Genomic DNA, 26489 nt, shown 5'->3' on the forward strand with positions numbered 1-26489 from the left:
TGTAAGACAAACTGGATAGTGATAGACTCAATTTTTAAAATTTAGCTCTTCCCTATATTGACAAATTATAAAGATAGTATAAGCATCATATGCTAAGGCATGATCTCTAAATTTTCTGGCAGACTGATTAAAGCCCCCTAGCTGCCAACCTCATTGTAAGATCTAGAGGGCAGATGATTTCCTTCTCCTACAATTTTTCCATCACTAAAAAAAAATTATGTTGGAACAAAAATAAGAAGGTTTTCTTCAGCATATTGTAAGATCAATATGAGAAACAATCTAGCACTTCTTATTAGTAAGGTGGCAAATATAGATTTTAAGAAAGCAAAACCAGAAAGCTGTTCATTGCCCTGTTATTTCAAGAGTAAGACCCACTTGGACTGAGGTGAAACTATAAAAAATTATCTCCTGTCTGAAGTGAGCTGCAGTTATTTCTACCTAAAATTGATTGCAATTTTAGACCTTTCACTCATAAAATGAAGCTATGTAATGGGCTTTCAAACTGCTGTTCAACACGCCATTCTTACAGACCTGCTGATGATCATTTTTTCAGAATGAGAATTATTCAGTATGGATCTCAGCCAAAGGAAACCCAGAATTTGGGCTATTTGTAAATTGCAATGGCTATCAAGGAAATGTTCTTCATTTCTCTCGCGGTCTTTGAAGCAATCTTGTTTGAGATGATGTTTTCAGTGAGCTTATCTGGGTATCATGTTATGCCTCAAGCTTCTTCAAGAAACACATACATTTTGTCAGGAGAGAAAATACTATTTTAAATATTATAATGACACAGATATACTATATACTTCATAAATACAATGGTCACATATAGCTGCATACTGACCAGCAAACTGAAAGACCAAGGTGCCCGACTCCTTGGTACATGATATAAGATATATGGCAAAATGATATACAATATATAGCAAAAGTTAAACAAGTTTGATTTTGCATTTGGCTGAAGTTTTTGAGGTTGAAATGTTCTGCACTTAATCAGCTACATCCTCTGAATATTTAAATAGCTCACAGATGCAGTGGCAAAAGGTTGAAAGTGTCCTGTTTTTGAGCAAGAAAGAATGATTTGAAAAGGAAATGTATGGAAAGGAATATTTTAAAATTTGAGACCTGCATGAGCTATACACTGGTCAGATTGCAGAATGTTAAACAGGTGAAACATAGTTGTTATCACTAAAAGTCTTTGTTTTCAAATTACAGGGCTTATCTTCTTCCAGAGACTGTACCAATGCAATAAGTTAATTTTGTTAAACTGATGCAAATTTTTTTCATTTTAACATTTCTATCCATCTGAAATCTATAATGTCAATTTAAGTTGTGTTACATGAAGCAATATAAGACATATTTAAAGAAATATGAGATTCCTCCACACAAAGTTGTGCCAATACTCTTAATACAAAGTTGGTATAATATCACAGACTTCATTATATTGCTATAATGGCATGCATGCTCTGTACAATGAATTTATATACTTAGTAACTAGAGGAAATGAGTTTGGAACAAGAAGGAATTGGATTTCAGTCGGGAATGGGCTGATAGATACTTCTGGACATTACAGGTCATCAGTATCTAGGCTGTTGGCAATTCTGACAAGTGATTTCTTTATAGCTAATGTGAATATTTCTTGCCCAGTTAATTTACAAGTAAATTAAAAATCTGGGTAATTTTGCTCTAATTTTGTTTTCCTTTTCCTTTGCTTTTTATTAACTTTGTTTTTCTTACAATTGCTGGGTAATTTAACAGAAGCAAAGAAGAACCAATTACATGAAAGAAACTGAAATAGAAAAGCACACAAAATCTCCTTGAAGAGCCAAGGGCTACTGGTTGTTTTGTCATTACGCTGCATCAAAGGAACAGCAAGAAAGCAAGTCAGACTATTGATTTGCAAGGAACAACTTGCCTGGGACAGTTGCAAAAGTTTGTACCTCTACCTGTCTGTTCTGTCCCTTTCCAAGAGGAATGAACTTCCACATTTACAGCCTGCAATAGCAACACAAACTAGTATGGATGTCTGCTTCCTCTAAAATGAAAAACTATGATGTGTGGCAGATAAGCAGTTCCATCATGATCAGGTGAGCAGCTCCTGCAGCAGGTGCAGAATTCTCTAAAGCAAAAGGGAGGATAAGTGAGTAGGAGAGAAACGGTTACAACCACCCGCTGATAAGATATCTGTTGATTTTGGAAATGCAAATCACCAAAAAAGAGTCAAAACCCAGAGATCATGCTGCTTACAAATTCAAGTGAAAAACAGTAGAGATTGTGATGCTTCTACATTGAATACTAACTATACTTGCTGATTAGATAGAAATCAAAATAGCGTTTCTAACCGTTCAAGCTTCTGGAAAGGAGAGCTAAGCACTTATCAAATAGACACTGGCACATTTATGATGGAAATTAATATTCCAACCAGATTTATTATATTATATAATCTGCATTGATATTATTTTATTTTATATTTATATAGTAAAATATACAATTACAGCTTGCTGTCTACATAACACAGATAACTGTAATTGCCTATCAATACAATTTCATTCTCCTAACAATCAGGAGGCATTCTGATAGTAGTCTATCAGCAACATCTTGTAGGGGCATCTAGGGAAACACTTCTATATTAAGATTTCTGGCAAGCCAATGTCAGGGAGGTAAGTTAAACCAAGATCTTATGTAGGAACCTTAAGCATTTCACATGCATCCACACACACTGCTCCTCAGCCATTCTTTAAGGACCGGTGTATCATTGCATGTTTTTCTAAAATTCATTAGGATGGTAACACACTCCAGGAAAAGTAGATTATTCAAACCGTTGACAAGGAGAAGAGTACTATCATAGCCAGTTACAATTTCAGACAATTCAAATTCTAAAGTCAGACTCTTTGTATAGCAGAAATTTATTAGAATACAATACAATATTTCAGTTGGAAGGGACGTACAACAATCATCTAGTCCAACTGCCTGACCAATTCAGAGCTGACCAGGTTAAAGCATGTTATTGAGGGCACTGTCCAAATGCCTCTTAAATACTGACAGGCTTGGGACATTGACCACCTCTCTAGGAAGCCTGTTCCAGTGTTTGACCATGCTTTCAGTAAAGAAATGCTTCCTAATGTCCAGTCTAAACCTCCCCTGGCGCAGCTTTAAACCATTCCCATGTGTCCTACCACTGGATCCCAAGGAGAAGAGCTCAGCACCTCCCTCTCCACTTCCCTACCTCAGGAAGCTGTAGAGAGCAATGAGGTCACCCCTCGGCCTCCTTTCCTCCAAACTAGACAAGCCCAAAGTCCTCAGCTGCTCCTCAGAGGACATTCCTTCCAGCCCTTTCACCAGCTTTGTTGCCCTCCCCTGGAGGCATTCAAGGACCTTCACATCCTTCTTAGATTGTGGGCCCAGAACTGCTCGGAGTACTCAGGGTGAGGCCGCACCAACACTGAATATAGCAGGATAATCCCCTCTTTTGACTGGCTGGTTGTGCTGTGTTTGATGTACCCCAGGATGTGGTTTCCCCTCTTGGCTGCCAGGGCACACTGCTGACTCACACTGAGCCTGCTGTCAGCCAGCACCCCCAGAACCCTTTCTGAGGGCTGATCTCCAGCCACTCCTCTCCCAGTTTAGACTTGTGCCCAGCATTACTCCATCCTAGGTGCAGAATCCAGCATTTCAACTTGTTAAATATCATCCCATTAATCATAGCCCCATGCTCTAATCTATCTAGAACCCTTGGCGAGACCTCTTGTCCCTCAAGAGAGTCAACAGCACCTCCCAGTTTGGTATCATCAGCAAACTTGCTAATGGTGCATTCAACTCCTGCATCCAGATGGTTGATAAATATATTGAACAGAACTGGCCCTAGAATTGAACCCTGAGGAACACCACTGCTGACCAGTTGCCAACCAGATGTAGCCCCATTCAGTACGACACTTTGAGCTCTGCCCTTCAGTCAGTTCTTCACCCAGCACACCGTGAACCTGCTCAACCCACAGCTGGACAACTTGTCCAGAAGGATGCTGTGAGGGACAGTATCAAAAGCCTTACTAAAATCCAGAAAAACTACATCCACCGCCTTCCCTTCATCCACCAGGCAAGTGACGTTATCATGGAAGGAGATCAAATTAGTTAAACAGGACTTTCCCTTTGTGAACCCATGTTGATTGTGCCTGATGATTGCATATTCTTTAAATGCCTTTCAGTAGTACACAGCACAATCTTCTCCATAATTTTTCTAGGAACTGAGGTTAGACTAAGAGGTCTGTAGTTCCCTGGGTGTTCCTCACACCCTTTTTGTAGGCTGCAATAACACTGGCTAGCTTCCAGTCAGCAGGGGCTTCCCCAGGCTCCCAAGACCTTTGGCAGATGATTGAGCAGGGTCCTGCCTTAACATCCTCTAGCTCCTTCAGTACTCTGGGATGAATGCCATCAGGCCGCATGGACTTGTGAACACTCAGCTGATACAGCTGGCCTTTACAATTTCAGTGTCCACAAATGGAAAGTCACTGTTCCCACACTCATGGTCCTCCAATTCAGGGGACCAAGCAGCCCAAGGTCTATCAGTATTGTTAAAGACTGAGGCAAAAACCACATTGAATGCCTCCACTTTTTCTTCATCCCTATTAGTCAGATGACCATCTTCTACAAGTATCGGCCCAATGTTTTCTATTCATACTGCAGTTACACTTCAGAAACCACAAGTATTAGGGCCTGACACACAAGATTTCATATGGAGATTACATTTGAATCCAGTGACTTCTAAAAGGAATTAACAAAATACTAGTGACTGGTGAGAAAAATGCAGAGCTGGTGATCGGGAGAGGGAAAGATAACAACAGATTAAGCTGGGTTCTTAGAAAAACATGAGTGAGTTAAAGGTTAGCAACATGTCCTAATGTTGTTTTGTCTGATATTGGAAATGCAAAGCTGATACTTTCATGGAGCTGCCTATAAAAATGCCTGCAATGCAGTGAGGTTTTCCAGAGACTGGCTGCAGCACAGTCAGGGTCATCTGATGGTCTCAGTCAAGGGGCTGCTTAATTCAAGCTCTATACTTTGTGCTCAGGTGACCTGAGAGAAATGGATGGCTGGACTATTATTCGCACCTTTGTTTATCCAAAGTTTTTCAGCCATTCAGCAGTGCATGACTTCACTGTCACGGCACCTCTGGGCAAGACCTGATGGAATATCTTAGTGATCCATGATTATTGCCAAATACATTCTCTTTTATTGTATTAAAATTTCATATCTCTAGTTCTTTAAAAGTTTTCAAATAACCCCTTAATTAATAATATCATTGCAGACGCGGAGACAGTTACAACATTTGTACAGGCATGCCGTACTATTTTAGAAAGCTGTCTGTTGTGTCCCAGATGTGATGATTAATTAGTATCTTCACATTATATTTAGCAGCTCATTGTCTAGGAAATTACTAAACAAATGCATCAAGCTGAAGTGGAGTATAAAGAATGATATAATCAGGACCACTCTGAAAAGAGCAATCTATTAAATTGCAGTGCTGCTGAAGCAATGATTAAAAAGGTTGCTAATAGGCTACTATGCCAGGCTGTTTGGTTTTGTGGTCAGACAGAACTAGAAGTTACCAGATAGTATAAACAACAAAACTCAATATGTTAAAACATTTAATATAGTTTTTTGCATGGTTTTTTTGTGTTACATATCCTCTATTGTAAGTTTAATGTAAAAGTGAACATTTTAAATGCTTGTTGTAACTGCTCTGTGAACTGTGCTAATTGCTCACTATGATTTATCTGCATATACAGTAAGCTCAGCTGATCGCACTGAGATTTGCTGTTATCTTGGCACTAATCTACGGGACATTTTTTTTTAATTCAGTGAATATTTCATTTTCCCAAAAGTGATGTACAACACATGCCAATACCTGGTGTATGGTCAGTATCAGGACCCGTTTGTCCTGCGACAGCACTGTTGCTAATATTCCAGTCAAAATCATCACTAAGGTCCTGAGTTAATCCACATACAGTGGTCCATTCTTGATCTTGTGTTTCAAAGTTACAGCTTCCAGGAATACTTGTGTAGTAACCTGAAAATAGAGTAAGAAGTAAATTATCATCCCAGCTTTTATATGTAAAAGGCTGTAATGAACATACTGTACATGGTAATGGAAAGGATTCTGTTTAGCTAATGCTATGATTCCCTGTGTTCCATGTACTGACATAAATAATATGTGGTAATTAGGGAGGAAAGAAAAAATTCACCCTTCACTTCCCGAGCAGGTATAAACAGCCTTAAACTTTATTACAGATATATGTCCATGTAAGTCTTGAAGACAGACTGATGACTTCACCAATTTTAGTTATTATTCAAGGTGAATGGACAGAATGATTCCCAGCCAATTAGCTAGCAAAACTGCACTCCGCTTCCACAGTGGTGTTTTCACGAACATATGTTGGCTCATCATTGTGTGTTATGCATGAAGGAAGTTTTACGATGAGAGACATGTTCTAGTGATTAGGATACTGACTGAATTCAAGAGATCTTCGTCCAACTTTCCTTTTCTAGATCTGCCTCTGATGTTTCAGGTGACTTTGGAAAAGTAATTAATCAACAAAATTATAAAAATGCTGTGGTAGAGACAAATGAAATAGCATCACAAACTCTTTTTTGGCTTCTAAAGGTCTTTAGCTATAAAGCAGAGGCAGCTACACAATTGCTGAGGGAGACCAAAGACTACCCCTGTGAGAGGACTCTGGGAAAAGGTTCCAATCTATTAAACATCACGGTCAGTCATGCATTTTAGAAATAGGTCTGACTGTGACTATTTCAGAACCTCGAATGAATTTGAGGATTTAGAGTGTGCTTCTTGACCTAGAAGTGTTCTGCAGCATTAAAATACAACTATTTATGTATCACTGTCTAGGTATAAAGGATACAGATACAAAGAATAGATTTAATTGCCTTTTGTAATCTGTTTTGGTTTTTTCCTATTTTCTGCTTTGATGCCACAAGAACAACTGATGCCATCCTTTGTAAAAATGACTTATCGTTATCATAAACCTGTTTTGTATGACCAAGATCTGCACACACACTGTAACCCTGTGGGCTTGCTTTTCTGTAAAAATGTGTCACCTTAGTTAAATGTATAGGACAAATATCTTAAAAGAAGAATAATTTTGATCCAGTGGATAATGTATGTCCCACTGAATGCTAGGAGAAGGATCTGTACTGTTCTGTAATGTAGTCTTACCATACTGGAAGGGACTAAAGTGTCTCTCATGAGGAGAGGCTGAGAGAGCTGGGACTGTTCAGCCTGGAGAAGAGAAGGCTCAGTGGGATTTTATCAGTGTGTATTTATTACTTGCTGGGAGGGTGTAAAGAGGACAAAGCCAGACCAAACTCTTCTCAGTGGTGCCTGGTGTCAGGACAAGAGGCAATGGGCACAAACACAGGAAGGACTTTTTAAGGTTAAGAAAAAACTTATTTTTTTTACTGTCAGGCTGGTCAAACACTGGCACAGGTTGCCCAGAGAAGTTGTGGAGTCTCCATTCTTGAAGATATTTAAAACCTTACTGGCACAGCCCTGGGCAACCTATTGCAATGGACCCTGTTTTGAGCAGAAGGTTGGACTGGACGATCTCCACAGGTGCCTTCCCACCTCAACCATACTGTGCTTGTGTTAGTGCTATTCACAGCATGGCCTTCGGGAATCATGAAAGGTATACACAAATGCACTGAGCATTCACATTGACACTGCATTACAAGCATCATGTAAGCCTAGTATATCCTAACTCCAACACCAAACACCCTCGCATGCAAAGAAAGGAACCCATTAATCGAAACAGGTACAATTTTCTTGTGCAGTTCTAACAAGATCAAATTCCAAATGCATTTGGAATTTTTACTATTCATAATCAATTACCTGACTTCAGGAATTTTACCCTAGTATCTTAACAGTGCATTCAGAAGGCAATTATTAATAAATATTTATGAACAGTATTTACGGGGTTGACAGACTCACCCAATATATCTGCACCTGCTGGGTATTTTTTATTTTATGGGTAAACAGACCCTATTTAGAAGCCATCAGAAGAGGATTGTCCCATTTATCTGAAAAATTGCTTTTATTTCAATATTTCAAGCACTCCTCTAGTTGCTTCATCAACAGTAAGGTTTGCTATTAATCAAATCTGGGTGTATAATTGGCTGCAATTCATGAAAATTGAAACTGCTTTCATGTGTGCTTTTTTCACCTCAGTACTTCCAGCAGGTTACTGAGAGAATGAAATTTTTGCAAGATTGCTTGACTGGATTGAATGAAGCATAGAGTAAGTAATTTCCATGAGTTTATTTAAAAAACCAAAAAGTCTACCAGCCTACATGGATACAATTCATTTAATCCAGATTCTGTTGTAAATCCTGCACAGAGGAATTGCTGCTGAGTAGATTATGGTCCATTTAATTCTTTGGAGTTACACTGGTATAAAACTATAGTAGAATGTGAAATAAGCTCGGACCTTGAGCTCAGAGAAAAGGAGAAAATTACAGACAAATGTGGCCATAACCACCTGTGATGGGGCAGATTAGACTGTGAAGGGCTTTCTCTGTGCCAGTTCTGCTCTCTTTTCTGATTAAGTAGCTCCTGTTGCCTTTTAATTAAAAAATGAGGCTTCCATATCTAAAAGGTATTATGTGCCCATTAATGTTGTTCATTCCCATCTATAAGATGTACGCTCAGGGAAAAAGTGTGATTATCCCAATGTAATGCCTCATTTGTTGGAACTAAGATATAGTAGATAGGGAAATATACCTGTGGTTTATCTGGGTATTCTGTATGCCAGATTACAGTATCTCTCCTCTATTGTTAACTTGATATTTTGTCAGTTCTGCAGCAACAGCAAGACTAAAGACTGATGAAAACATTTTGATATAACTACAGCCTTTCCATCTACAATAAAAAGATATTTCACTCTATTTATTTAAAGCAAATATCAGTATTTTTTTTTCCTTCCCTTGGAGAAGCTTTTCTGCAGTATAGCAAAGACTGCGCTGCTTTACTGACTCGAGATAATTTATGGCCTGAAATGTTTCCATCTATTATCTGACTAAGAAAAGAGAGCTGATGCTATCACAGTCCTTCCAGACAACACAGGACAGTCCACCCCCCTGCCTCCAAATGAAGCTATTATATCCTGTAACAATATTTACAGAATAAATCAAGTGCCTCGATAGTCTTCTGAATATCTTTACAGAGCAGTTTACACTGGACAGCAATTCAGACTTACTATGTCTCTGTTAGGTCTGTACAATGTTACAAGGGTAGGTTTACAGGGTATTTTGCTGCACTTACTTTGTCTAACTCCTGAAAAAATATGAACATTGTATACAAGAAATACAGATTACCTGTTTAAAATCTATCTTTCCTTGGAATCTACTTGAAAAAAAGCTAGCCTTTTAAAGTTTTCGTTCAATGTAGATTAATTTCCATGAATATGACTCACAAAATTCTCTGAAAGGCAAAGCACTGCAGGAGGTAGAAAACAGAAATAGAGACACCAGCTTCAGCATATGTACTTCAGAACTGTTATTTACTTTTATGAAAACAACAGAGGGAGAAACTCAAAGTTAAATCTCCTATAGTGACATCTTCACATGTATTCCAGGTTGTAAGTCTGCTGTCTTGTTAAAACAATATAATATACATCATCCAATAAAGGGTCATTATTTTTGTAACCTGGTCCAGTCAAAACATTTAGCAACCCCATGCAAGAGAAATTGCCTTTGTTTTTGAAGGGATCACCAAGCATTGGTTGATTTCAATGGAGTGCTTGCACTTCAACACAATGTGAGCACTGAATTGATGCATGTGATGTATTTACTTTATCTACCAAGGTTACTTTCGATCATATCTGCATTATGGCAGAATTTGGCCCTCCAGCTCAAACATTAAGAATTAGACCGATTACTGAACTGTACATATGGACTGCTCAAGCTTCCTACTCCAAAAGCCTGGTCTGGACAGTGACTGTAAATAAACAAAGACATGGAGCAGGAGCAAAGGCACAATGTTTTACTCCTTTTGAGTTTCAAGCCTGATTTGGAAAGCCTGTTAACTTGATCCAGATTTTCAAAATTGAACTGTGTCCTTCCATCTCAAATAGCATTAGCAAAGAATACCTACAGAAAAATTTTGTCTCAGTATTGACTAGGAATGAAAAAATATAGACAGATTGCATTTTGTCCAGCTGTTCTGTAATGGAGTAATAGCAAGAAAATATTTTCATAGCTCTGCAACAGCAGCAAGAGCAAAGAACAATGAACACATAGTAGTGACACAACTCAGATCACAAAGACAGGATTAATCTGAAAGGAAAGACAGGCCTGTTGTTAAATAATCCCTTTTTATAGCAGAATCATGTCTAAATGCTATTGTGCATTAATTTGCTTACTTAGCTTTTCATTCAACATTGACAGCTCAGCATGCTTTCAATTTAATAAATGAGTTTACATTTCTTCTCAGAGTTAATTTGTATTGTAACCCATGGATTTTATTCCTTAAATATGTTTTTAGTCCTTAAGCTGTTTTGGGGTTTTGTTTGTTTGTTTGTTTTTTATATTTAATCTTTGGTTTGAGTAAGTTACACTTTTGTGACTAAATCACACTTAACTGATTTTGCAGCAAATGTCTTTGAGGATCTGAAAATGTCAGACCTTCTGTGTTGGGGGAACATGCAACCTGCTTGTAATTATTTTCTGAGCAACTGTGTGAATTCACCTAAGCTATGCTACAGAATTTAAAATTAAAATTTTAACTGAAGATTACATTAATAAACAAAGAAATACTTACTGCAGTCAGCTTCATCTGACAGGTCTTCACAGTCTGGTTTATAGTCGCAGATGAACTGAGATTCTATGCAATTCTCATTCCCACACACAAAATCAGTGAGGGCAGGGCATTCCCTGGGATTCTCTCCAACTGAAACCAACAGGACATTTAAATCAATATTGTAATTAAATCAAAGGATGCTCTTTTTTATTTGTTTAGCCATTATAGACTATGACTTCAGTGATTTACTGCTTCCACCAGATGTTATTTGGTGTCACACTTTTAATGGTGCATTATGCATATCTAGACTACTGTATTGGCCTTGCCCATAGCTTCCAGGGTAGGATGTTTTGTCTGCAAGAAAATTCAGTTCAGCATCAAGACAACTGTTTCCCCAGTATATTTGTTGTGCACGTTCCATTAAAAAGGGTTCTGTGGGCTGTTGAAAAGTAGACAGGCTAAAGGCTTTATTCTGCTCATAATTACAAGACATCATTTGGAAAATAAGAACATTTTAAACTGAGAAAAATCACTGTTATACAACACTTGTGTAGTGCATAAATTTTTAAAGCCTTTATAAAATGTTTAACTTTTTTGAAGAGTTTAGAGAAACTTCTGCTCTCAGTGTGTGAACTGCCCAGATATTCCTCTTAGGGTATTTAATAAAAGGTTCTGTTTTGCAACAATTTTTTATCATCTCTGAGAGTGAGTGAAAATTGTCTAGTAAAATTAGAGTAACTTAGTAACTTGCACATAAAGTGCTAGGGCCAAGGCCAAAAAGCGGCGAGATTCAGCCATCTCTGAACTGTCAGACTATAAAGAAATTTATATAAATTATTTTTTAGTTCAGTACACTGAGTGCATAATTTCAATTAGTAGTAATTGAAACAGTTGTGATAATCCCAAATGCAACATTTAAGATGCACTCCTGTTAACCCAAGATGGTTTTTCAGTCTAGAGCTCCAAATTGTGCAATAAGACATTTAGAAAAATGTATTTTGACCCTATTCAATGTAAAATGTTTCATTTTTTTCCTTCAAACATGACTAAAATAGAGCAAATTTTACACAGTCTGGACAGAACACTTTGACATTTATCTTTGTGCAGGCCCTTATTTCCAGAAGGGGAAGTTATTGTTGTCAGGGTATTAATCTCCTCAAATAGAGGTCCTTACTGAATTTTACAGTCTGAGGAACTACATTCTCATTGAAGCAAAATAGGAAAGGAGAACTAAATTTTTGGTTTAGTTTAAACATGTACACAAGGTAATATTAAATAGAGCAACAACACAGCATTAAAATGTAATTCAAATATTTAGAATAGATAGTTCAAAAAAAATTCCGTGCTGTTTGGTTACCTGCAGGACCTGACTTAAATTTCCAGTTTCGAAGTGCATACATGCCTGAGCGTTTGTATAAATAAAATCTGGTTTCAAATTGGTATCTGTCTTTTTGTTTTGGTTTTTAATTTTACACTGTCCATTTGATCTGATTATGTGTCAGGGAATCCACAGACAACAGCATTACCATGAATGCCTTAAATACAGGAAAAGCTATGGCTGCTTTTTACAGAGAATCCAAGTGGCAGGAAGCCCTTAGCAGAGGAGTGGACTCGAGAAAAATTGACTGAAGCATTTGTGAAGCAGCCTCTACTACAGCAGGTTGTGCAGGACCATGTCCAGTTGGATTTTGAATTTATCCACAGATGGAGACACAACAACCTCTATGGACAACTGTGCTTGTGTTTGACCACCCTCACAGTAAAAAAAAAATTGTTTTCTTGTGTTCAGGTGAAATTTCCTTGTTTTTTTAATTTGTGCCCATTGCCTTCTGTCTTGTCAGTGGGCACTTATGAGAAGAATCTGACTCCCTCATCTTCATTCCCTCCCATGCACTGGAAATGATGCACTGGAAAATTGAGTGACTTCCTTAAGTCACTCAATGGCTTAAATAATGACAGAAATTACTTAACAGCAGAGCCATTAGGGTACAATAATTTTCACAACTTATTTCACTGCATATGAAAGAGGTACATTATCACCATATAGGGGAATGACATTTGAAAATCCATGGCTTTGTGATTGATCATATTCCTCACCTTTACCTCCTTTCACCTTTAATCAAGACAATGTTATGTTACTCTATCATTTATATTTAGTGCTTTAATATTAATTACAGTTGTTCTTTTTTTAATAAGCTACTTTACAGTACTTCAAGCATACCAGAAATGAGCATTTAAGAATATTATACGTTTCTTAGTTTATCCTAAAATAAAACATGTGATCTATATACAGTCATAATGAAAACTTGTATCTCAACAGATGTGAATGCCATAAAGTCCAAACATAGAGTCACGTGAATTTTATCCTTTTGGAGTAAGACCTTGTTTATATGTAATTTTTAGGGATACCAGGTTACATTTATGATAAAGATGGAGATTCTGCTACAGCCTTTGGCAGAGATAAAAATAAAATCCCTCTCAGAATTAGCATACCAGCATTAGCATAGCATAGTCAAACTAAATATTCCAAACTCCTATTCAGCATTTAGTGTCACAACGACACTAAAAATCAACTTTCAAGAGTACACACTCATTCTGACCAAAACTAAATCAAAACAAGAAATACAGTGGGTTTTAACCATAAAATACAACTTCAGCATAAACAACCCCAATAACCAAACAAAGATTCACATAGAAGTTGCAACTTAGGAGTTTCATTTTTACCATTCTTTAAATATAATATAAATATTTAAATATATAATTAAAATATAATATAAAATGTCTATTTAATCAGAACAACGTATTGAAGAAAATATTAGAAAATATGTTCTCAATTCTGAGGGTTGAGCTGCAATTGAACAAAAAAAACAAGTTAGAAACCACTTTGAACAAAGAAAAAGAGAGGACATTCAAAATATTATCTTGCCCATTTCTAATTTTGTCATCAAAATTACAGGGTTGCCAAAATCTGAGTTTGAGTCTATCAGGACTGAATTTGGAGAAGGATGTTTCCAAGAACAGTATTCAAACCTCCCTCTAGGGAGTTGCAGCATAAAGCAAAACAATGTCTCCTAATGAACTGCTTAAGATACGTTTAAAGCTGACATTTCAGATAAAATGAGAAATTTTCATTACGTCTTATTTCATTGCATATGTTGTTTGTGTGGGACTGCATGTAAAAATATACAGCTTTTTGACAGATTTTATTCCTCAGTTGTGCTTTGATCTGTATTGGATGATGGCTAATTACATATAGCATGGAATATTATATATAATTTTTTTCCCAATAGTCTAACTCACAACATTCCATGAAAATCCAAACAGACAGAAAATCTCTTCTAAGCAGAAAAAACATGAGAAAATATGGCAAATTTTTTTTCTCGCCTCTTTTTTCTAACAACCTCTCAAGAAGCCTATAAGGGAAAAAATTAACATACTGTTGAATAAACTCCAAATAAATTAGGACAAAATCATAATTAAAAAAAAATGTATCAGTTGTACTTTGGTCACTGTGTTACTCTGAAGTTATCTTTGATAAGATACAACATTAAAATGGATCACTAGCCACAGCAAGTCAAAAATCAGCTGATTCCATGTATGAAAATGGAAAACAGTGAAATATCTGATACACAAATGTCAATTTGTCACACAACGGGAATGAGAGGAATTATAGGGAGATGAAACGTTTTTGATAAGTACTAAGCTTATTTCTGAATATGCTATATGAAAAGTTTGAAGTGACCTAAGATATCCAAAGGCAAAAGAAAATATTTCATTTTAATTTAACAAAACTGTTGACCAGAAAGGAATTGCACTTAATGAAAAAGCCATAAATGTTCTTTTCTGACCTGACCTTCTTCCAAGTCTTTGGTTTAGCCACTAAACTGAACAATTCATTGTCTGCTCAGTTCTACATATAATGTTACATCATGGATAATATCCATACAGATATGGACTGTTGGTCTACAGGAGCAGCATGAGTGATAAAGGAATGGCATAGGGCTATAAAAATTGGGGGTGGGGGGGTGTTTGTTTTTTTTAATAAGAACAGAAGCTCCAACAATATTTATTAATTTCCTGCACTCTTGCACATTTCTTGGGCAAGTTACTTTTGTTTTTCATTATGCTTTGCTCTCTCTTCTACAATTGTTCAGTCCATAAACTTGTGGGGTTTGAAGACTATACAGATATGCTGCAAGTCAAAAGACCACAGTCCATTCCTTTCCCACAAAAAGAGAATATAGGCAAGAAAAAACTCCACGCCAAAACAAAACGAAATAATATAGAATACAAAACACAGAAACACAAAGAAGCTTATGATAACAACCAAGCTTTAGATCAGCATAGAAATAACTAGATTAACAAGAATCAGTGGAGCAATTAAACTGTTGATTTTCTCCTGGATCAAAGTTGACAGGCCACAGCACATATTCTTGTAAACCACCTTTTTTTCCCTTACAGTAAATACTTGGGGATTAGAGTCTTATAAATTAAAAAAAAAAAAAAAAAAAAAAAAATATAACTATTATGGCACAGCAAAAAAACTATTGTTTTATCATACCCATTTATTTGGTTTCCCCTTGGAACTGTAGCATTTCCTGAAAACCAGGACACCACAAGAAATTAGCACAGGGCATATTTTAGATGAAATAGTAACTATTGACTACGTTATGCAAATCCCTATGCCAAATGAAATGGCAGTAGTTGAAAAGGAAAAAGCATACACAGAATATCACTTTTCAATTAAGTACAATTTGGATTGATGCAGCAAAGAGCCATATAATCTTCTAAGTAGTTTTTAAGAGACCAATAGAACTGGCTTGGCTTTTGGATCACTAAACCCTACAAAAGAAGCATGTTAATGATGGTTGCCATAGAACTTGCATTTACATACAGTTGCTTTCATTTCTACATATTTCGTTCTGCACAATGTAATTCTCAATGCCAGCAAAGATAAGCCCTTCCCTAGTAAGAATACGCGTGCATTTGTATATACATAGAAAACAACCAAGACACAGATGCACATCATGTATACCGCAAATAAATTGTGACTCTATTGTGGATGCATCACAAGCTATATATTTATATCCATCTCCAGTACATGTTATGTATGGAAGACTAGGTCATATGGTACTCACAGAATTTATAGACATGACAAGATTCATTTGGACATAGCTGATAAATACAACATTATTAACCCAGCAGACACTTTGTTTCAGTTACCAGGAAAAGATTGGCTATGAAAGAACTCATGAAGATGGCCTTCTTTCCTTTAGGTTTGCTACTAGAGGACAGCACTGGGCCAGTGACTGTTTCTCTGACTCTAAAAGTACGAGAGCTTTCTTTGACCAATGCTTTGTAAGACGAAAATATTCCTGTGGTATCCAGTACATCGAAAATCATCAAAAGAACCAGAGAGGCCAAACATGAGCTCTAAAAGATATAGATCTTGATTGTCCGAAACAAAGTAGATAGCTTCAAAAATATTTTTAGGCTGATAGATACCAGTAACTTTCATAGATTGGGTATTAGGTTGATGCATTGAATGTTCTCCTATTTAAATTATTTATCATGAAAGAACTGACTGATCACACAGCCAAAAAGAAGAGATGCTCTTGCCGTGTTGTATTACGACACTTAAGACTCACATAGGTTGTCAGAGGTTATGTTTGGCCAGTGCTTTGTGCTTGCAGAAGTCGTAGGGTGAATCCCAAGTTATTATGGTTGCTAAAGGCTGCAGTGAACAAGACCTTGAACTGTTTTGAAAAGCAACATATAACTCAAGGTCAAGTACACTGAGCTGCTGTTTACCAAGAGTCTCATCTCTGCTCTCTGAGGGAAATGCACGCACTCACTCAACAATACTCTACAACCATGTCAACAGTATGAAATGAAATATGCAACGTATATTCAAGGGACTTCCCCCCCCCCCCCATTTGTCTTTTTAGAAATTAAGGTTCTTTCTGAGTAGAAATGTTTTCAAATTAGAGTTGAAAATTCATCTCTTTCTATTATTTTTTGTTTAAATTGTGTTGCATAGTGAGAGTACTTATATCATTTCCCTCCCCTCTTCCACAATACTTGAGATACAGGAATAATCAAAGATTAAAAAATTAAAAATGTTTTGTTGAAAATATTATTCAGTGAAGGAACTTTACTTTCCAAGTTTCACTCTTTGTTTAAATCAAATGTATAAAATATAAGTTTATAGAAAGTTTCATTAGAACTGGAACTCAACTGTACTCAGTATTCTGAAGTTCAGAAATTATGAAACACAATTTGCATCAAGCTTTTCATTTGCTTACCCCAATTGTTTAGTACCCTTTTCTACATGACTTTTTTTATAGAACATTAAAACCCTATTAGCAAACTCATCAATAATGTTTCTGTCCATGGATGACCTTGGCAATCTTTTGCAGGGAAAACTAGATGAAAAGTTTCTACTTGTGCAAGCTAGATATAATTTCAAATAAGGTTCTTTTTGTAATTCAAAAACCATAGGGAATTCTCCTCACAGAATATGTCATTTAAAAGGCCAGATTTAATTCACAGATATGCATTGGCTCTGACATAAACAGCAGATCTAACAAATTATATTGACTCTTAGGAGAGAGAATTTCACCTGTGGATGCAAAAGTCTGCCAATGGACTTCCTAAAGATGCTCAAAGCAAGTAGTATTATGGTGCCCAAGGCCACCACATAAGCTGGAAGAATAAAAAATTCATCCATAGTTCTGGAAATGTACCACTGGCTCTGGCTCAAGCAATACTAAAGAGAGAAATTCTCTTCAATTTCTAGTGCTGATGTTATGGAGTATATAAACCCACGCCAGACAAGGACAGAAGTTTTTATATTTGATTAAGACTGAAAGACCAGCCTTGGCGTAGAGTGTATCAGCAGGGTAAGGAGCTCATGCTCACAGTGTAGGGAGCTCCCATATTTTGCTTAATGCTAAAGAAGACACTAGGGAGAAGCACTGAGGACTGAGCAATGAGTGAGGGCTGGTGTTCTAGGCTTTATCTCTTTGGAGCTTGCAAGTGGTAAAAGAAAGGGAGAAGAGGAGATAAGGTAAAAAATCAAGTAATGCTTTTGCAGAAAATTCTATTTCCCAGTAATTATGAACCTGTTTAACTAGAGAGAAATATTTCCTGAAGCAATTTGACATGTGGTCTCTACTGCTTGGTCCTTTTTCCCCTCCCTGTCTCCCCTCCATCCTGTTTCCAGTGTAGAGCTACATTACACCCTAGAAAGTTCAGCTGAACAGATTATTTTTAGAGCTTTTCAATGATATTTATCCTACAAAATTACTGTCAAGCCGTTGTTTCCACTGTGATGCAGAATCAATCCAAACCACTCAATCACAGCACTCTCTCCCCTTATCACAGATTTCTTAGAAGCATCTCATTGGAATATTTTGGTTTTGTACATGGACTTGTCCTAATGTGGTCCAGAGGGGTTGTTGTGCAGACCAATGGAGTACAGCACACAGGTACAAGTCACAATTATCTGCAACAAGGAGACACTTCCTCAGCTGAATGCTCTCCCTGGCTCTGCAGAATCATCATTAGATGTGAAATTCCTCTGGGGTGTCATATTGCATGGAGGTGTATGATAGGGTACAGAGCAACTGTTACATGCAGTTTATTTGTACTGGAAGGGTGCCCACCTTCTACAGTAATTTCATATGAAAATGAACTCAGGCTAGGGCAGTGTTCATTATTCTAGTACCACCTTTATAGACAATGATTGTGAGGTTACAAAAAAATTTAAAATCTGGCCATCTCTACTCTGTATGTTTTACTAGCCATGAAAAGTCTTCTCTTGTGGCCCATTTGAAATACATGAGTTAAGAAATCTACCATCAGATATGAAGAGTAAGTAATATGTAAAGTGAATGTCAAAATGATGAGATTTTTGTTTTATACTGAAAAGCTGCTTTTGCAGCCACCTAGTACCAAACCAAAGTATCTCTGAAGTCAGCAACTTTTCTTCAAAAGTTTCACATGAGCTCTCATGCATTTTTTACATAATCTCAAACAGAAATAGCAATCCTGGAGTATTACAGGTGTGTAAATGACTTCTGTACAGTGTAATAAAAACTAGAGAATACTGTGATTTTCAAGCTGGTGCCATATTTCTCTTCTCTCTGTTCTTTTAATCTTTTCAGAGAAGGTTGTCAAGTCCAATATTATTCATTCCCTGAAGCCAGGCTATATAATATTTGCTTTTTCAGTAAAAATGAATTTATATGTTTTCATACGTTTCTAGAAAGTCTTAATACACAATGCCGTTTAAGCAACCACCTTGTACATAACATGACTTATGAGGAATTCAAGTCTTCCCCCAGTGTAACTCTGGCAGCCCTGGCAAACTGGGTTGAGGGAGCCTGTATTTCCTCCGCATCTCTCCCCAGCATGCTGCCCCACCGAGTCCATCGTACGAGGGCATTTGGGACATCCTGTGGAAGGCAGCTGTGGGTGACTTTCACATATCCAGAAGGGAGATCATTTCATGCCTAGAACCAATTTGTAGTCATCTGTACCCTCTGCTGAGTGTAATGAGATCTGAGTTCAGTAAGATTTTCACTCAAAACTGATAAAGCTCATTGATGTTAGTGTATGTTGCTGTAACACAAATTAAGTTACCAAATGGTTAGTTACTGTAACCAAAAAATTACTAGACTTCTCAAAATGAGCTTTCTTCCTCTACAGTAGAAGCAGATTCAATAGATATCAGCAATTTGTAAATTGATAGCTCACCATGAAATCAAGGAATAATTTCCTTCTAAAGACGGAATCCAAACATTAGACTAACAAATAAGAATTTTACCATTAATTTCAGCACATTTACTGGGAAGTTTTAGCCAGGTGATGCAATTCCAGTGTCCCATGTCAGAACACCCTGGCATTGACCTATTTATAAAAACGGGTGAAAAACTTCATAAAATAGTAAAATATTTTGAAGAGGAAAAAAAAGATCAAAAAACCCTAGGTAACTGGACATGCATTCTGGCTGAATATAAATGTATATCTTGAGTGACTAAATCAACTCTGGCAGCTTTCTCTGCCTGAATTCCCTTCCCTCTCACTTCAGGGCCAAGTTTGTACTGAATATTTCTGTTATAAGAGTTTGAACTTTTCTCAAGTGTCTGAGCAGAAAGAACTAAATTCTCCACTAAATGTAAAGCTTTGCATGATACATAGCTGAGGATTCAAAGAAACTGGCTTATTTTAGAAATAAAAAACTTGGCCTACACACCCAAACACTAGGATGTTTTAGCTGTTTTCTCTCTGATCTGCAAAGCTAGGATGGAATTCTTATGAGAAAGGATTTCTCTGCTGAGACTTTCAAAGCTTCTTGTTGATGGGAGCATGGAAGCAAAGTCGTTCAAAGGATTGCAGCATCTTCACCTATGGTCTTTGCCATAAACAGTAGGTGAGGAGGAATACAAATATATGAGGAGAAAGGGAAAGAAAAAGTTTACCACCCGGCAAAGCAAGCTTGATTATATTTTAAAGAAAATTTCTGTTCAGCTGAATTGGTAAATCAATTTCCTACTAATAGGAGTACTTGGCATTTTGATTTGCTTTCTTTTAAAAAATAAATATAATTTTAATGACACTTCAAGTATGGCTGAATGTGTATCCTATTTACCTTAAATCTGAGAAGAAAAGCTTGTGAAGTCTGATCCCAAACAGGCAACCCACAGAGATCACTGGAGCTGTAATGGCTCTGTCTTCTTCCTGTACTTTTATTGCACTGAATTGCAAGAAAAAATACATACATCAGCTAAATAATCAACTATTCTATACATTTCTGTTTAAATTGAATTTAGGTTTATGACTCACTTATTTTCATTCATCTTTCACTGTTGGTTTTTCAGATGTTGCCCTGGGATGCCAAAATCAGTATGTATGATATGGCTGTATAAGGTATATGTCCATGCTTATATTCTGTGTTTTCTATCTGGAGTGCAGGATTCCTTTTCTTTGAAATTACAGAGGTACAAAATTCGGACTACTGGCAAGAGCATGCCTGATGAGTTGCGCTCTTGATTCACTATTATACGACAGCGAGCCATCAGCTGGAAAAGCAAATCAATAGTGCTTGAAGTGCTCTTTAAGGTTACCAGACCACAGCTTATTTCTGACAGGATTTTTAGAAGGTGTTATCATGAAGATAAGTGTCAGAAGTCTCAAAAATAAAATTATCATTAGGGATTATTCTGTACAATACTCATAGGTATTTTACCTTTTTATTAAGGCAAAATTGCAAGCATTTTTTTCTGGCCTGCAAATAACCTCACGCATGGTCAAAGCTAGTTATTAAAAAGCTCAAGAGATGACCACTCTAAACTCCATTCAGGTCACATAGGATAGTCTGTCACTACAGTTGTATAAAGAATTATTGTACAAGAAGGTGAAAAAAAATTTAAATGTAATTAATCAATAAATTAATTAACTTAAGAAAAATCTTTGGCTGTGATGTGACTACACTATTTTTCACATCTTTCAATTAAACCTGCAAAATAAAAATATACCAGATTTGGAATTTAAATTTTTTTTGCTCTCAAAATGTAAATTACCCTCTCACAACCAACTGAAAAGACTCTTTTATACCCTCTTTTTTTCTATCTCTGACAATATTTCCAAGACCTCTCACATTTCCAATAAATCCACAGTTGCTTCTTGACCTTTACTTTCACAGAAATTAGTGAGACCTGAGGGAAATGAACCTTGCAGGATAGCTCCCCAGAAGCTCAGATCATAATAAAGTTATCTGTAGTATTCTACTGATACAGAAGCTTTTAACTAATTAATTTTTAAAAGGAAATAGTGAAAAGATTCTCTTTCGTCCATTGAAAATCCTCATATAATGACCTATGTAAATCACAGCTATGTAAGTGAAGAGTGAAGAAGTCTGCAGAGCTAATTCACCTCCATGCAGATTCCCTCATGATGTGTACAGCTTTCTATAACACACTGTATGAAAGCAAGCTGAAGGAAACCCCATATACAATAAAATAAGTCTTCTGATTTATTAAACTCTGCTATAACCACTGAATATTACCATACTGCATAAAAGCAGTTTTAATATTCATGTCAAAAATCCTCACACAGAGTGCCTCTCTCTTCCCTCTTCACTCTCTCCCCTTGAGTGCATTATTTCTGCAGAGAGGCAATTATTTTATTGTGTTGACTGTAAACTGTGATCTAGGAATACCATTCAGCAGCTTCCAAAAGGACAGTCTGTGAGGTGGCGGCTATCCCAAAACATCTGAAAGCTCCAGAATTGGTCTAACATTTGTCTCCACCACTACATGCCATCTGCTGGGAATCCGCTAAACATTCAATTATTTCCCATGCTATTTAAGGCTTTCTCATTTCCATTCCTTTCTGTTTATTTCAAACCTGTTATTCTAGTTTTAATTATTTTCAATTATCTTCTAGTTTTTTCTGTGCACGGTCTATTCCTCTGCTTATGTAATTACCCTGGCCAGAATATCCATAATATTATATAAGATTTTAGTTTAACCTTGTAAGTCCCAGTAGAAAATGCAGATGTAGTCTTCAGTTCCCCTAGAGGACCCTGGTCATGTGTCTAGCTCAGCAATTCTATAGCTACAAACACAGTACATGAATAAGTGTTGTAAATCAAGTCGTTTTGTTGAGAAGAAACCCCTGACCCCTTCTGGTTTGTATGCTACCCTTCTCCTTGAGTTTGGCCACAGGAAGATTGTGTTTGCTGTCTTTTAACTTTGTTACAACAGACACAATAAAACTGTGAACCCTGTGCTGCAAAAAAACAATTTAGACATGACATGCTTTCTCTATCCTGAATGCCCCAGGCTTCGGTCAGATGGGAAATGTTGTTTTTGAAAATCTGGCAAAATGTATTTTGTTTATTTGTTCTGCAAAGGTAAAGAATCAATAGCAACAAGAATGAAAAAGGTCAGACCAGGCTCCTTCATGTCATCGTGCCAACAGGAAGGTCAGCATACCAAAAGTCTCGAGAAAATTAAGCAAGCGGATCTCAACTTGTGGAGTAGAAGGCAAAAAATCATACATGGAGCTGATGTGAAAGGCATTAAAGACAATGCAATGATTTCTTCTTCACTTAGGTTTGAGCTTAAATATCATTGTAGAGACAGGAAAATCATTGGTGGGGGTGTGTTTCTTTGTTTTGTTTTTTTTTTTTTTACAAACAAGCATTTGCACACATACGCATACATACAGTTAAAAAGCACATATATGATAGGCCTCTGATCCTGCTGAAAAGCAAAGACATAAGCTTAAACACATTCCCATGGATTATATACACCTAAACTTTAATGAAAACCCTGCAGTGCCTAGCATACACTAGTGGAGATGCTGCAAGTGAACGTTTTTGATAGTATAAAGATTGTACCTTATTACAGTGCAAAAACATCCACCATGCAAATGACAGCTCTATAAAGGATTAGCATCTTGGGTTTCCAACTTTTCTAATTCAATCTTTAAAAATATTGTATTGTATATTGAGCTTCAACTGTGTATTTCAATATTCTATGAGAAAAGCCTCCTCTTAATCATCCATTTTCATAAACAATAATTTTCTGCAAAATACACAGAAATATTACTATGCCGAAGCTGTAAGTATGTGAAAGTAGTCAGAGTACATGATGCAACTGCTTTCCCGACAGAGGCTCTTGCTGAAGCAGTGCTGTAAAGCAAATGGTTGCTATGTAGTAATAAACCCAAGTTACTTTCTGAACTGTTTCACTGAAAAGGTATTTTAATGCAAGACTGGTTATAAAACACTATTAACATTCAGATTTGTAGGGTCATAGACTAAAACCAATGTAAATTTCAGCAGTCTTAACATTTTAAGAGATTTAAGATCCTTCATACGACAGCTTTCCAACTCCCTATTGACACAATTTCCTTCCTTGCAATGACAACTCTGTGGAATATTTCCAGTTATGTTTATATAATGTCTATTTTCAGGTTATTATAAAATATGTGGACTTAAGAGAAAGCAGAAATACTTCTATGTTATATGAAGATGTGTTGATATCATCTTAACAGGGAGTTTTCTTCTTCCTTAAAAAAAAAAATCCTGCTATTTTTATTTGCTGAATGTCATCATGAATCTGACTGTGAAATGAAGTGTCTAAATTGTTGTAGCCCCAAAATGGGACAGAATCCCAGAAATGTGTTTTAACTAGACCCCACTGTATGAATTAATACATCTGAGCACAACCTGGCAACAAATTGCAAGAGAGATCAACATCCTCTTTGTTATTCAAGATGATAGGGGAATGTTGACCTCCCATCTCCTACCAGGGCATCCTTATCCATCTACCCTTGTCCTTTGGAGAATAATTACATGCATAGCAATAGGGACAATGAAACACTTAGAAAAAGCACAAGGGAATCACTAGCATTCATGTGTCTGGAAGAGCTTTTTAGGTTACATCTGCTTTAGAGTTTTATTAAAGTGCAGTTCTGAAGTAGGTCCCAAGTTGTATCCAGTCTCCATTCTTTGTTTTACACCACAGAGCAATTTCTGAATGCAAACCCTGCATTTTTCAGATTAAACTAGTCAAAAGATGCTCTCCAGAAATGCACTTTCCATGCTCCAACTGATAATACGTATCCAGAGCATGGCAGGAGATTAAAGCTTGCCCAAACAACTTCCCCAAAATTCGTACAGTGTTGATATGTGGCATCAGTAATGATCATCTTACTCAACAAAATCACTTATATTGTGTCACAGTGTTTCCTACCAGGGATAAAGACCACATCTTTTCTTGACGGAAGCCACAATCCACCCAGTTTTTTACCACTTTTTTTTTTTAAAGGCAAACTCTGTTCCTATTTTAGCCTATGTCCACAAAGAGATGAATTAAATAGAATGCATACCCTGTGAAGGAGTCTTGAACTGAACTGGGAAAAGGAATAGTGACAGTGGTTCATTTGTAGTCTCAACTCATTTTTATGGCCTTTACAATAAAACAGGGAGACCACAGGCTTCACTTGATATAATCTGACATAATTTATATAAAATGACTACAAAAAACATCAGAGCCTCAACAACTTACCAATGAATTAAAGAAGGAAAGTTTTTAATCAAAACCAAACAAATTAAGGAAACAAAACCTCAAGCATTTCTTGAATTTATCTGCAATAATTTGGTGTGAGAATGCTGCACTAATACAAGACTTTCTCTATGAGCAGAAAATGGTATTGGAGTCATAAGAGTGAAACAATGTATTCATAACTGATTTTATGAACAGTGACATTATGATGAAAACAGTAAAACCATGATGTATTTAAAAACAAGCAAGAAAATCCTACATCTCCTTTAGCACTCCTCTAGAAACTTCCCTCTTGAACTTACTTGTGGTGCAGTTGTTGAACTCTATGTCATCTATTGCTGCTCCGCCTCCTAGGTCTCTGGTACGAATGCCTTCAAAGATGACTTCAAAATTCCTCAGTTTCCCCAAGTGTAACTCAACTTTCTTCCACTCGTCACCATGATTTCCTGATTCACTCCATATTTTCAAAATCCCGTAATCAGTCTGAAGTTTGAATAAAATATATATAGTAAGATACATGTAAGTACAGATTATCAAATGCCAGTTTTGGAAAAAAAAAATAAAAAATCCACCCCCCCCCCCAACCCCCAAAAAACAAATGGAGAGGAGACTGGAAGACACCCCTTCAGTTTTGTCAAGAAATGGTAAACATGTGCTTTGCTATGATAATAGGAAAAGTAGTTAAATGAGATGATTGTCATACAAATCACATAAACATCAATAGTAGATGGAGTCTTGGTACAGAAATTACTAAGTGTATGACTGAACTCCAAAACAGTCCATTTTGGTAGAGTTGTATTTAACTTCATATAATCCTGAGATTCATTCTTTGTGTTTAGAATATATTACTGGATGCAAAGTTAGTCTACCATTTTAAAATTAGGGCATCGGATAGGTAGAATCTTTAAACAGTTGTGACAATGGTAATACAAGGAAGGAAAAACTAACAAATATAAGATAATCATATGCTTAGTATAGTTTATTTGAAGGTAAATAAGAGTATTCTGACTTTCAAATACGTTAATATATTTTAAAGCTTTTCTTTAAATGTCCAATCATATCACCTAACTGGCAAGCCAGCAGCAAACAGCATGCTTCATTTTTTAATGCAGATGCACCAGTTTCAATTGCTGTGAATGGACGATACATAGATACTATGGTGCTGAAAGTAAATATTTACAGAAGCTTTGTATGTGTCCAAATTTATTTTTCTTTATGACTGTGTGACTAATCATCCAAATTGTAAATGAGAAATTTTTTGCTAGTCTTTTCTTATCAAAACCCATTAGTACTCCATCTAGGGTTAATAAAAACACTGTGCGATGCACCAAACAGCTAAATGTAATGCATAACAAAGGTTCTAAGAAAGTAGTACATGAACAAGAAAAATCTAAGGAAAACAGAGACAAGAGTAAAAATAGGCAGGGAAGCAAACTAATTACATTTCTTTATACATGATGAACCGGTTAGATCAGGTTTATGTTAATAAGATTGTGTTATGCACATTTTTGATGAGAAAATGAATATTGGTGCTTTAGATATTATATTCTGAATAGAAAAGTGCAGACAAGCATGCACAAAAATATTATATCAGTTGTTTCTGAATC

At 36.4% G+C, this 26489-nt stretch overlaps 1 protein-coding gene across 1 annotated transcript in view; it reads right to left on the reverse strand.

Moving 5' to 3' along the window:
- MALRD1 (MAM and LDL receptor class A domain containing 1) overlaps positions 1 to 26489 on the reverse strand; it is a 290404-nt gene that overhangs the window by 89477 nt on the left and 174438 nt on the right. The window contains exons 28-30 of the mRNA XM_075022465.1: positions 25185 to 25365; positions 10823 to 10951; positions 5900 to 6061 (exon numbers count right to left, since the gene is read on the reverse strand). Of these exons, the coding sequence (XP_074878566.1) occupies positions 5900 to 6061; positions 10823 to 10951; positions 25185 to 25365 (472 nt within the window). The remainder of the gene's footprint in view (positions 1 to 5899; positions 6062 to 10822; positions 10952 to 25184; positions 25366 to 26489) is intronic.

The sequence above is a fragment of the Buteo buteo genome, chromosome 2 (assembly GCF_964188355.1).
Source record: "Buteo buteo chromosome 2, bButBut1.hap1.1, whole genome shotgun sequence".
Classification (NCBI taxonomy): Eukaryota; Metazoa; Chordata; class Aves; order Accipitriformes; family Accipitridae; genus Buteo; species Buteo buteo.